Source organism: Bombina bombina, chromosome 1 (assembly GCF_027579735.1).
Source record: "Bombina bombina isolate aBomBom1 chromosome 1, aBomBom1.pri, whole genome shotgun sequence".
NCBI lineage: Eukaryota > Metazoa > Chordata > Amphibia > Anura > Bombinatoridae > Bombina > Bombina bombina.
This window is the reverse complement of record NC_069499.1, coordinates 1,583,846,785-1,583,859,357: the sequence shown is the minus strand read 5'-3', so window position 1 is coordinate 1,583,859,357 and position 12,573 is coordinate 1,583,846,785. Positions and strand designations below refer to the sequence as shown.

Sequence of the window (12,573 nt, the reverse complement as noted above, 5' to 3'; positions counted from 1 at the left end):
ATGGATGAATCCGTGGACATCTTACAAGAGAAATAATATTATTTATTTTTCTGCAGTGTAGCCCCCCCTCAATAACCAACCCCCACCTTTTCCCAGATCCCTTAGATAAAAAATGTCCTCCCTCCTTCCTCTACAGGATGTAAGCCACCGAGGTAATGTTGTCCGACTGGAATCTGATGAACTGGGATGAACCCAGGAGGGACTAAGCCCTCAGAGCGTTGAAGATTGCTCATAGTTCCAGGATGTTGATCAGATTCCACCTGCCCTGTGCCTTCCTGGCACCCCAAACAGCTCCCCATCCTGAGAGGCTTGCGTCTGTAGTCACAATCTCCCAGGATGGTCTCAGGAAGGATGTCCCCTGGGACAGCTGATCTGGACGGAGCCACCAAGAGAGGAATCCCCTCGACCGGTTGTCCAGAGATATATGTTTGGATAGTTCCGAGTGATCACTGTCCCATTGCCTCAGCATGCACAACTGAAGAGATTGTAGATTGAACCTGGCAAATGGAATGACATCTATACTGGATACAATGAGCCCAATCACCTCCATACACCGGGCCACAGATGGCCTTGAGGATGTCTGAAGGGCAAGACAGCTGGAGGCAATTTAGCAACGTCTCTGGACTGTCAGGAATAGCTTCATGGTTTATTATCGTACCCAGGAACTCCACTCTGGTACTGGGAACCAGAGAACTATTTCCTGAGTTTATCTTCCATCCATGAGATCAAAGAATAAGTAGAAGAGCTCTCGAATTGGCTTCTGTCAGCCAGCAGGAAGGAGCCTGGACCAGGATGTCATCCAGATAAGGTGCTACTGCAATACCTCTGGATCTTGCCACCGCGAGCAAAGCTCCCGGAACCTTCATAAAGACTCTTGGAGCAGTAGCCAGATCGAAGGGGAGAGCTACAAACTGGAAGTGCTGGTCCAGAAAAGTGAATCTTAGGAACTTTAAGTGATCCTTGTGTATTGGCACATGAAGGTTAGGGTCCTTCAAGTCAATCGTAGTCATGAACTGACCCTCTTGAACTAAGGGCAGAATAGACCTTATTGTCTCCATCTTGAATGATGGGACCAACAGAAACTTGTTTAAGCACTTTAGGTCCAGAATCAGGCTTCTTTGAGATCACAAAAAGGTTTGAAAAGTACCCTAGACTTCTTTCTTCTAGAGGTACGGGTACAATTACTACTAGAGAGGAGAGATCCCTTATGCACTCTAGGAAGGCATCCTGTTTCTCTGGTCTTGACAATAGATTTGACAAGAGAAATCTGATCCTGGGAGGGTGAGTTTTGAAACCTATCCTGTAACCCTGGGCAATAACCTCCAGAAAGAACCCAAGGATCCTGCATGTCCCTCGTGCAAGCCTTCTCGAAAAGAGATAGTCTTCCCCCTACGAGATCCAGAGACGGATCGGGGGCCGCCCCTTCATGACGATTTTGTTCATTTTGTTTATTCCAAGACTGGGATGTTTTCCAAGATCCCTTGGACTGCTCGGGCTTCGCGGCAGGCTACTGTCGTTGGGACTTGTCTGAACGAAAGGGACGAAAATGAGGACCCTTAGGTTTATTCTTCTTATCCTGCGGTAGAAAAGCACCCTTGCCCCCCATGACCGTGTATATGATAGAGTCCAGGCCTGGACCAAAAAGAACCTTTCTTTTAAATGGAAGGGAAATTAATCTAGATTTGGATGTCATGTTATCAGACCACAACTTCAACCACAGAGCCCTCCGGGCCAGAACAGAAAAGCCTGATGTCTTGGCATTTGAGCGAATAATCTTCATATTTGCATCACAGATAAACAAATTAGCTACCCTCAGGGCCTTAATTCTTTCCTGTAACTCATCGAGGGGAGTCTCCACCTAGATCATCTCTGACAGAGAGTCATACCAATAGGTAGCAGCTCCTGCCACCACAGCTACCGCCGCAGCAGGCTGAAATATGAACCCCGTGTGCTGAAACATCTTTCTAAATAGGGTCTCTAAGTTCGTATCCATGGGTTCCTTAAATGACAAACTATCCTCAAGTAGGATAGTGATGCGCTTAGCGAGCGTGGAGATAGCTCTATCCACCTTAGGGACAGATCCCCACAATTCTAGCTGAGAATTAGGAACTGGGAACAATTTCTTAAACGAAGAAGAAGGGGTGAAAGATGAACCAAGTATCTCCCATTCATTCTTTACAATATTCACCATCTTTATGGGGAACGGGAAAGTCTGGGGCACCACCCAATCCTCATAGACCTTATCAAACTTAGGAATAGAAGGTTCCTCCGGTAACTTCGGTTCCGGAATCTCTCAAGTAGCTAACACCTCTTAATAAAAAGCGTAAGTGCTACATCCTAAACCTAAAGTCTAGTTTCTCCGCAGCTGGAGGTTTAGAGGCCGCATATTCCGACCCAGAGAACGAGTCCTCCGAAGTATCGGAGTCCTCTGCATCAGCAGATAATCTAGACTCAGATACATCCAACGAAGTAGATGACCCCTGGGAAAGATAGCAATGTTTAACCTTTTGCTTGCGCTTATTGGTGCGAGGTAAAGCACTGAAGGCCGCAGACACCGCTGTTTGCAACTGATTAGCAAAATCTGGCGGCCCGCAGGAGGATTAGTAGTGCACTGGGTAGCTGCATGTGTAATTGGAATGTAGGGAACGCACCTCGCGGGACGGAGACCCCTCAGAGGTGGACGGCTCAGTGGTACTAAACATCTTGTTCTTTTTAGATATCACTATTTTATCAAGGCATGTGGAACATAGTTGAGCAGGCAGATATACCGTAGCCTCCTCACAATAAACACAGGCATTAGATTTAGGCAAAGAGGAAGTACCCTCTAACGGATCAGAGTCCTCCATAGCTTGCACCTTTAATATGGACTTAAGAAAAAAATAAATGGCACCTTTATTCCCCAATGGCCGGGGCACTCATCACCTCCTATGACACAGGCCCACAGAGAAACCGCTTTCGTCTCCTGCAACCGACGGTCAGGAAAAGGAAGAAAATGAAGCCACACCCGGTCACATGGACTGCCACGCAGGACCGACCCTGCAGCCGAGAAAAAGCGTGCCAAACTAAACAGGCTGCACAGTAATCAAAATGAAGGAAGAACCTGACTGTTCCACATTGCCAGAGCCACATTTCACACATGTCGCAGCAAAAAACACAATGAATCATGAATAAATCCCCCCCCCTGTTCAATAATCACCTTCTGGAGATAACCCTTGATTCAATACAGATAAAAGGAGTCACACTGTTACCCTGTCTTTTTGCGTTATCATTACCGATATAAAAAATGAAACAATCTTACCAGAATCTATGCCCTTTCAAGTTTGACAGTGTTGTAGCATCGCTCCTGACATGGACTCGTCAACACTGATTGCTTAAGGAGCTGTTAATACGAGTCTGGATGGATTCGCAGAAAGACTCCCTGCATCTCCAGACCCTAACATTTGTCAATGATCTGACTGAGAGGCTGACAAGACTACTTAAAACTCCAGTCCCATTCCGAAGCGTACTACCCTCCATAAGAGACTACTCCTAATCTTCTGACACTTCTCTGCCATCCTCCTGTGACGAAAGGCAAAGAATGACTGGGGGATGAGGGGAGTGGGAGAGGTATTTAAGCCTTTGGCTGGGGTGTCTTTGCCTCCTCCTGGTGGCCGGGTTCTGTATTTCCCACAAGTAATGAATGAAGCTGTGGACTCTCCTCGTATTAGGATGGAAATGGGTTGTAAATGGGTATTCCAGCATGACAATGACCAACAGCACATGGCCAAGGCAACAAAGGAGTGGCTCAAGAAGAAGCACATTAAGGTCCTGGAGTGGCCTAGCCAGTCTCCAGACCTTAATCCCATAGAAAATAAGTGGAGGAAGCGGAAGGTTCGAGGTGCCAAACGTCGGCCTCAAAACCTTAATGGCTTTGAGAGGATCTGCAAAGAGGAGTGGGACAAAATCCCTTCTGAGATGTGTGCAAACCTGGTGGCCAACTACAAGAAATGTCTGACCTCTGTGATTGCCAACAAGGGTTTTGCGACCAAGTACTAAGTCATGTTTTACAAAGGGGTCAAATACTTATTTCACTCATTAAAATCCAAATCGATTTATAACTTTTTTTTAAATGTGTTTTACTGGATTTTGTTGTTGTTATTCTGTCTCTCACTGTTCAAATAAACCTACCATTAAAATTATAGACTGATCATTTATTTGAGCAAACATACAAAATCAGCAGGGCATCACATATTTTTTTCCCACACTGTATGTTCAGATGCACAGGGCAGGTTTAGGTAAGGTTGCAGGGTACCCTCTGTCTGCTGTTCTTCAATACAGAGGGTTCTTTTGAGTTGTGGTCACCCCAAAGCACATCATTTTAGTACAGCTTCTCCCTAGGGCAGGGTTCTTAAAAAAAATGCATAAGACCCAGTGCCACATTACCACATGCCTTTACGACACTATTTTTATGTTTTGGTCTGAAAATTTCTGAAGTAATATACAACAAGATAGCTGCAATTTTTGGCAAAGGGAGTGCATTGTGTGCATACTTTATTCCTGATTGTAGTCAAACTTAAGTGTTGTAAAAGGTAATAACACGCACACTCTCATACAACAAACACACCACACATTTTCATATAACATACTCCACATGCATTCTCCTACAACACACACACAAGTTGCGACCCAGTAAACATTGTGTTGCGACCCAGTAATGGGTCCCGACCCGTGGTTTGAAGAACTCTGCCCTAGGGCACACATTGTTAGTTCTGCCTTCAACAGCAAATAAAGTGCCAAGGGACGCATGTAGACCTTGTGCCACCATTTAGTAGATCACATACAGAGAATAAATTGAATCCCATTAGTCATTAGTGATCCATCCAATACTAGTCATGTAAATGCTCCATAAGATCTGTAAGGTATTACCAAAGCACTGGCTGTGCACAAACAAGTGCTGATAGTCTGCTTCTGACCAAGGATTTGGATCTGCTGTACAGAGAAACCTTCCCACAATCCCCAGAAGATACATTTTCCACTCACCAGTTTGACACAAATAACAAAAGGTGATTTTGCATCTTGGAAATGCAACACCGGGATCTTGGGTTTTGGAATCTCCTGAAAGAAACATGAATACAATATTGCTATTGAAACCTAAATATGACATATTACACCATCTTCAGACACAATTTTATTTTAGCCAGACCTCTGTCTACTGAGCAGTGTGGATTGTAGAGGAGAATGTGCAGACCCAGCTCTCTAAGTCACACGAGAAACAACGTGTATCCAACTTATTTTATTAAATTAGCCCAGTGAAGCAGTGTAAGGAAGTTACATCTAACAACAAACCTTTTAAATACTTATCCCCTAACTGTTCATGTAGCAAGTCTGACAAATAGCTGGTCCTCGGTTTCCATAGTAACTAGCCATTATAGGCGGATGCTTACCTGCACCATTGTTTGCTTTTACTTCTGTGTCTGTACAGAAACACATGTACTTTTTACTCAGTTAATGGAACAGCAAAATTACACCCTACCACACTATATACTGTATAATGTATGTATGTCTTGTTGCCTTGAACAACCATATCAGTACCGATACAGACACTGTCTTGCACAACCATTTCAATACCAATACAGACACCGTCTTGCACAACCATATCAGTACAGATACAGACACCGCCTTGCACAACCATATCAGTACAGATACAGACATTGTCTTGCACAACCATATCAGTACAGATACAGACACTGCCTTGCACAACCATATCAGTACCAATACAGACACCGTCTTGCACAACCATATCAGTACAGATACAGACACTGTCTTGAACAACCATATCAGTACCGATACAGACACTGTCTTGCACAACCATATCAGTACAGATACAGACACCACCTTGCACAACCATATCAGTACCAATACAGACACCGTCTTGCACAACCATATCAGTACCAATACAGACACCGTCTTGCACAACCATATCAGTACAGATACAGACACTGTCTTGAATAACCATATCAGTACCGATACAGACACTGTCTTGCACAACCATATCAGTACAGATACAGACACCACCTTGCACAACCATATCAGTACCAATACAGACACCGTCTTGCACAACCATATCAGTACCGATACAGACACTGTCTTGCACAACCATATCAGTACCGATACAGACACTGTCTTGCACAACCATATCAGTACAGATACAGACACCGCCTTGCACAACCATATCAGTACCAATACAGACACTGTCTTGCACAACCATATAAGTACAGATACAGACACTGTCTTGCACCACCATATCAGTACCGATACAGACACTGTCTTGCACAACCATATCAGTACAGATACAGACACTGCCTTGCACAACCATATCAATACCAATACAGACACCGTCTTGCACAACCATATCAGTACTGATACAGACACTGCCTTGCACAACCATATCAGTACCGATACAGACACCATCTTGCACAACCATATCAGTACAGATACAGACACCGTCTTGCACAACCATATCAGTACCGATACAGACATTGTCTTGCACAACCATATCAGTACAGATACAGACACTGTCTTGCACAATCATATCATTACAGATACAGACATTGTCTTGCACAACCATATCAGTACCGATACAGACACCGTCTTGCACAACCATATCAGTACAGATACAGACATTGTCTTGCACAACCATATCAGTACAGATACAGACACCGTCTTGCACAACCATATCAGTACAGATACAGACACCGTCTTGCACAACCATATCAGTACCAATACAGACACCGTCTTGCACAACCATATCAGTACTGATACAGACACTGTCTTGCACAACCATATCAGTACTGATGCAGACACTGTCTGGCACAACCATATCATTACCGATACAGACACCATCTTGTGCAAGCATTTCAGTAACAATACAGACACTGTCTGGCACAACCATATCATTACTGATACAGACACTGTCTTGCATAACCATATCAGTACCAATACAGACACCATCTTGCACAACCATATCATTACCGATACAGACACCATCTTGCACAAGCATTTCAGTAATGATACAGACACTGTCTGGCACAACCATATCATTACCGATACAGACACTGTCTGGGACAACCATATCATTACCGATACAGACACTGTCTTGCACAACCATATCAGTACCAATACAGACACCGTCTTGCACAACCATATCAGTACCAATACAGACACCGTCTTGCACAACCATATCAGTACAGATACAGACACTGTCTTGAATAACCATATCAGTACTGATACAGACACTGTCTTGCACAACCATATCAGTACAGATACAGACACCACCTTGCACAACCATATCAGTACCAATACAGACACCGTCTTGCACAACCATATCAGTACCGATACAGACACTGTCTTGCACAACCATATCAGTACCGATACAGACATTGTCTTGCACAACCATATCATTAGCGATACAGACACCATCTTGCACAACCATATCAGTTCCGATACAGACACCATCTTGCACAACCATATCAGTATCGATACAGACACTGTATTGCATAACCATATCAGTACCGATACAGACACCATCTTGCACAACCATATCAGTACTGATACAGACATCATCTTGCACAACCATATCAGTACCAATACAGAAATTGTCTTGTGCAACCATATCATTACCGATACAGACACTGTGCAGTAAGATGGGCTCTTCTTGTATATACACCTTATCTTACTTTTATCAGTACCGGTACAGACACCATCTTGCACAAGCATTTCAGTAACGATACAGACACCGTCTTGCACCACCATATCAGTACTGATAAAGATATTGTTTTGCACAACCATATTAGTACCAATACAGACACTGTCTTGCACAACCATATCAATACCGATAAAGACACCATCTTGCACAACCATATCAGTACCGATAAAGACATTGTCTTGCACAACCATATCATTAACGATACAGTCACCATCTTGCACAACCATATCAGTACCGATACAGACACCATCTTGCACAACCATATCAGTACCAATACAGACACTGTATTGCATAACCATATCAGTACCGATACAGACACCATCTTGCACAACCATATCAGTACTGATACAGAGAATGTCTTGCACAACCATATCAGTACTGATACAGACATCATCTTGCACAACCATATCAGTACTGATACAGACATCATCTTGCACAACCATATCAGTACCGATAGACATCATCTTGCACAACCATATCAGTACCGATACAGAAATTGTCTTGTACAACCATATCAGTATCAATACAGACACCATCTTGCACAACCATATCAGTACTGATACAGACACTGTATTGCACAACCATATCAGTACGGATACAGGAATCATCTTGCGCAACCATATCAGTACCGATACAGACACTGTATTGCACAACCATATCAGTACGGATACAGAAATTGTCTTGCGCAACCATATCATTACCAATACAGACACTGTGCAGTAAGATGGGCTCCTCTTGTATATACACCTTATCTTACTTTTATCAGTACTTATACAGACACCATCTTGCACAAGCATTCCAGTAACAATACAGACACTGTCTTGCACAGACATATCAGTACCGATGCAGACATTGTCTTGTGCAACCATATCATTCCCGATACAGACACTGTGCAGTAAGATGGGCTCCTCTTGTATATACACCTTATCTTACTTTTATCAGTACCAATACAGACACCATCTTGTGCAACCATATCAGTACCAATACAGACACTGTGTTACACAACCATATCATTACCGATACAGACACTGCCTTGCACAACCATATCAGTACCAATCCAGACACTGCCTTGCACAACCATATCAGTACCAATACAGACACCGTCTTGCACAACCATATCAGTACCAATACAGACACCATCTTGCACAACCATATCAGTACCAACACAGACACTGTCTTGAACAACCATATCAGTACCAATACAGACACCATCTTGCACAACCATATCAGTACCGATACAGACACTGTCTTGCGCAACCATATCAATACCAATACAGACACTGTCTTGCACAACCATATCAGTACCGATACAGACACCGTCTTGCACAACCATATCAGTACTGATACAGACACTGTCTTGCACAACCATATCAGTACCGATACAGACACCGTCTTGCGCAACCATATCCGTAACGATACAGACATCGTCTTGCGCAACCATATCAGTAATGATACAGACACCATCTTGCACAATCATATCATTACCGATACAGATATTGTCTTGCACAACCATATCAGTACCGATACAGACATTTTCTTGTGCAACCATATCAGTACCGATACAGACACCGTCTTGCGCAACCATATTAGTACCGATACAGACATTGTCTTGTGCAACCATATCAGTACTGATACAGATACCATCTTGCACAACCATATCAGTACTGAAACAGACATTGTCTTGCGCAACCATATCCGTACTGATACAGACACCATCTTGTGCAACCATATCAGTACCGATACAGACACTGTCTTGCACAACCATATCATTACCGATACAGATATTGTCTTGCGCAACCATATCATTACCGATACAGACACTATGCAGTAAGATGGGCTCCTCTTGTATATACACCTTATCTTACTTTTAGCCTTTTGCTTGGCTATGCATCAACTATTTGATGAAGGGTTTGACCCTTTGTTGACTACAAGACAGAAGGTCTCTCTACCTATTGGTAGTAAAGTAGACTGGCTTGATTTCTCCTCCAGCAGAAATTTTTGTTATTGTGCACAAATGAAGCACAGCATAATAGCCACTGACCATGCACCGTCCAACCATTGTTATCCCCATTGAATTCACGGACTGAGGCTAATCCCTGAGATCACCCCCTGCGGGTTAGGCTATCACTCATACAGGAGTGATTCTGCAAAAGCAGGAAGGATAATATTGTTGCTTTTGCAGATTACTTGTGTTACTACTGTATGATTAATTTCACTGGTCAATTAATGCTTTGCAATATTCCTTGTAAATCAAGTTGTTAATTTTACTTGTGGTAAATGTTGCTAAGTTGCTTTTTGCTTCCTCCTGAACACACTAAAAGCAGAATCAGGTTGTGGTATACACCTGCTGCTCCGATAGATAAGATACGGTTTAAGAAATGCACTACTAGGGTGGGATGTTGCACAGTGTGCATCAAATTAATAAAGATAACAAGGAAATGATCCCTAGATTATCAGAACAGTAACACAGACATATTGCAATCAAACACTTAGGGCACAGTGATCAAAAGTTTGCCACCAAATATGTGAAAAAATGCGTTTAGCCTTGGTGCAATTATCAAAGAAAAGGGACTGTCGTTGCTGGTGGTGAGACACTTCCCATAGAAATAATGAGAGCTCTCTGCTGTGATTTGAGAGACATTTTCATACACGCTCATGGAACGCCCATGTTCAGCTCATTTTATGAGAAATTTTGTACTTATAAGTATGATTTTCTATGTGTTTTTTGCCCATCCAATGTACTTAAATTACAATTTACAATGTGCATTTTTAATATACTTTATTCCTGTGTAATTTACATACAAATTTACGTTTTTTATAAAATATTTGGTGAACATGCAATATACACCCCATAGCAAGACACCCTGTTTTCAGGGTAAAAAAAGTGGCTTTAGATAATTCCACCAGGGAAATAGAGGTACTGGCAGCATTCTTATAGAATCTCACCAGCCCAGGGATCTTTAGAGCTTTGGGCCTTTAGTCTTGCATGGGAATAGCTGGAAGCGTAGTGACATAGGAAGGGTGGGGAGGAGGGAAATGTACTGCAGTCCTCTCTGGCAGCTAAGGGGTTAAGGTGGTGTTGGCGCAGGGGGCACACACGGGTAAATACTAGCTCTAACTCACCGCATCGCTAGGGGGGCAGTAAAATCATACACTGCACCCTCACAGTATCTAGTAACATCCCCATAATAAGTAATTATAGTCACACAGCAAACGGCAAGTGACCTAAAGAGAGAGCGTCATGTAGCTGGTTTATAACATCAGAAATATGCTATATACACTGATCATTTAATCTGCCCATTTTCAGTGCTTATTAATTATACGTCCTTATCATGACCACTGGTGAGGTTGCATCTGTACCTTATGGTGTCACACAGTGAATACGTTCCCTCTCCTGCGTTTACACATTGATACAAACTCACATATACAGATCCCCTCAGTGCCTGACAGTATAAAGTGTTACCCCACAGATCAGAGCGGCTGAACCTGGTCATAAACAAGAAATCAGCTGACCTCAGACTCTTCGTACGTGTAACAGCCCCTGGAGATTTTACGCTCATCAACGTCACAGAATGCAACAACCTGGTGGTAAAGATAAAGGAGATGAAAATGAGTCATGTGAGGTGCAGGTTAACATTATTCACCAATAAATGCATTAGCTTGTGAGACATCTAACACCTGTGTGCATCGCTGCACTAAAGCCCCATGGGAGAGAAAAAGAAACGTTTATGGTTCATCCAATCGAGTGCGATTAAAACAAACAATAAAACTTACAGACGTTGTGCCAGAGACTTCTGTACAGACTGTAGAGGGGCTACGGACAGATTCTGTAAAGCGCACAAGAATACCCAGGTATGCAAAAGTCTATCCTGAAACCCAATTAAAGGGACAGTAAAGTCATCATTAGACATTCCTGATTAAGACAGAGCATACAATGTTAAACAACTTTCCAATTTACTTCTATTATTTAATTTGCTTCCTTCTCTTGCTATCCTTTGCTGAAAAGTTTATCTAGAAAAGCTCAGCAAAGAGCCTAGGTTCTCGCTGCTGATTGGTGGCTGCATATATCTACTGATTGTCATTGGCTAACCTATTTGTTCAGTTAGAAACCAGTAGTGCATTGCTGCTCCTTCAACAAATGATACAAAGAGAATGAAACAAATTTGATAATAGAAGTAAAGTGGAATGTTGTTTAACATTGTGTGTTCTATCTTTAAGTCAAAATTAAACTTTTATGATTCAGACAGAACACAGAATTCCAATTATCTAAATGTCTTTTTATTTGTACACTTTCTGAGGCACCAGCGCCTACTGATCCTGGGTAAGATTCACACAATATACATCTATGCATTTTGTGATTGGCTGATGGCCGTCACATGATGCAGTGGAACTAACTTTATAATTTGTTAGAAAGAAATCTACTACTCATCTGAATGTCAAACAAATTGTCTCTGCATTGTCTTTTTATTATGCATTTACTGATTATGTTTTATATGGCGTTTAGTGATCCTTTTTAAAGGGACATTGCAGGTATTGTACCTCCCATAGTGCATTTGGAGGGAAACAAACTAAAAGCTGTTTAACTTGAAATGATATTGTACTTCATATTTCTCCTCTGTGGCTAATAAGTACCGGTGTTTTACTGGTGGAGAGCGACACAGAACGCTAATTATTGTCATTGCTGTAATGAGCCGCTGATGCGTAATTGTTCACTTAAAGGGACATTGCACAGTAAAGGTTTACGCCTAGATTTAGAGTTTTGTCGGTAAAGACCCACGGTGCTAACGTTGGTATTTAGAGTTGTCTGAATGGCTGCGTTAGGCTCAGAA

General features: G+C 42.5%; 1 protein-coding gene across 2 annotated transcripts in view; it reads right to left on the bottom strand.

Annotated features, from left to right (window-relative positions):
* The window catches only part of B3GNTL1 (UDP-GlcNAc:betaGal beta-1,3-N-acetylglucosaminyltransferase like 1), a 1,507,642-nt gene that overhangs the window by 29,453 nt on the left and 1,465,616 nt on the right, over positions 1–12,573 (bottom strand). The window contains exons 11-12 of one of the 2 annotated variants that reach the window (XM_053710298.1): positions 11,258–11,326; positions 5,020–5,094 (exon numbers count right to left, since the gene is read on the bottom strand). In XM_053710298.1, coding sequence (XP_053566273.1) covers positions 5,020–5,094; positions 11,258–11,326 — 144 coding nt within the window. The remainder of the gene's footprint in view (positions 1–5,019; positions 5,095–11,257; positions 11,327–12,573) is intronic. The other variant, XM_053710307.1, reaches the window with a different exon arrangement.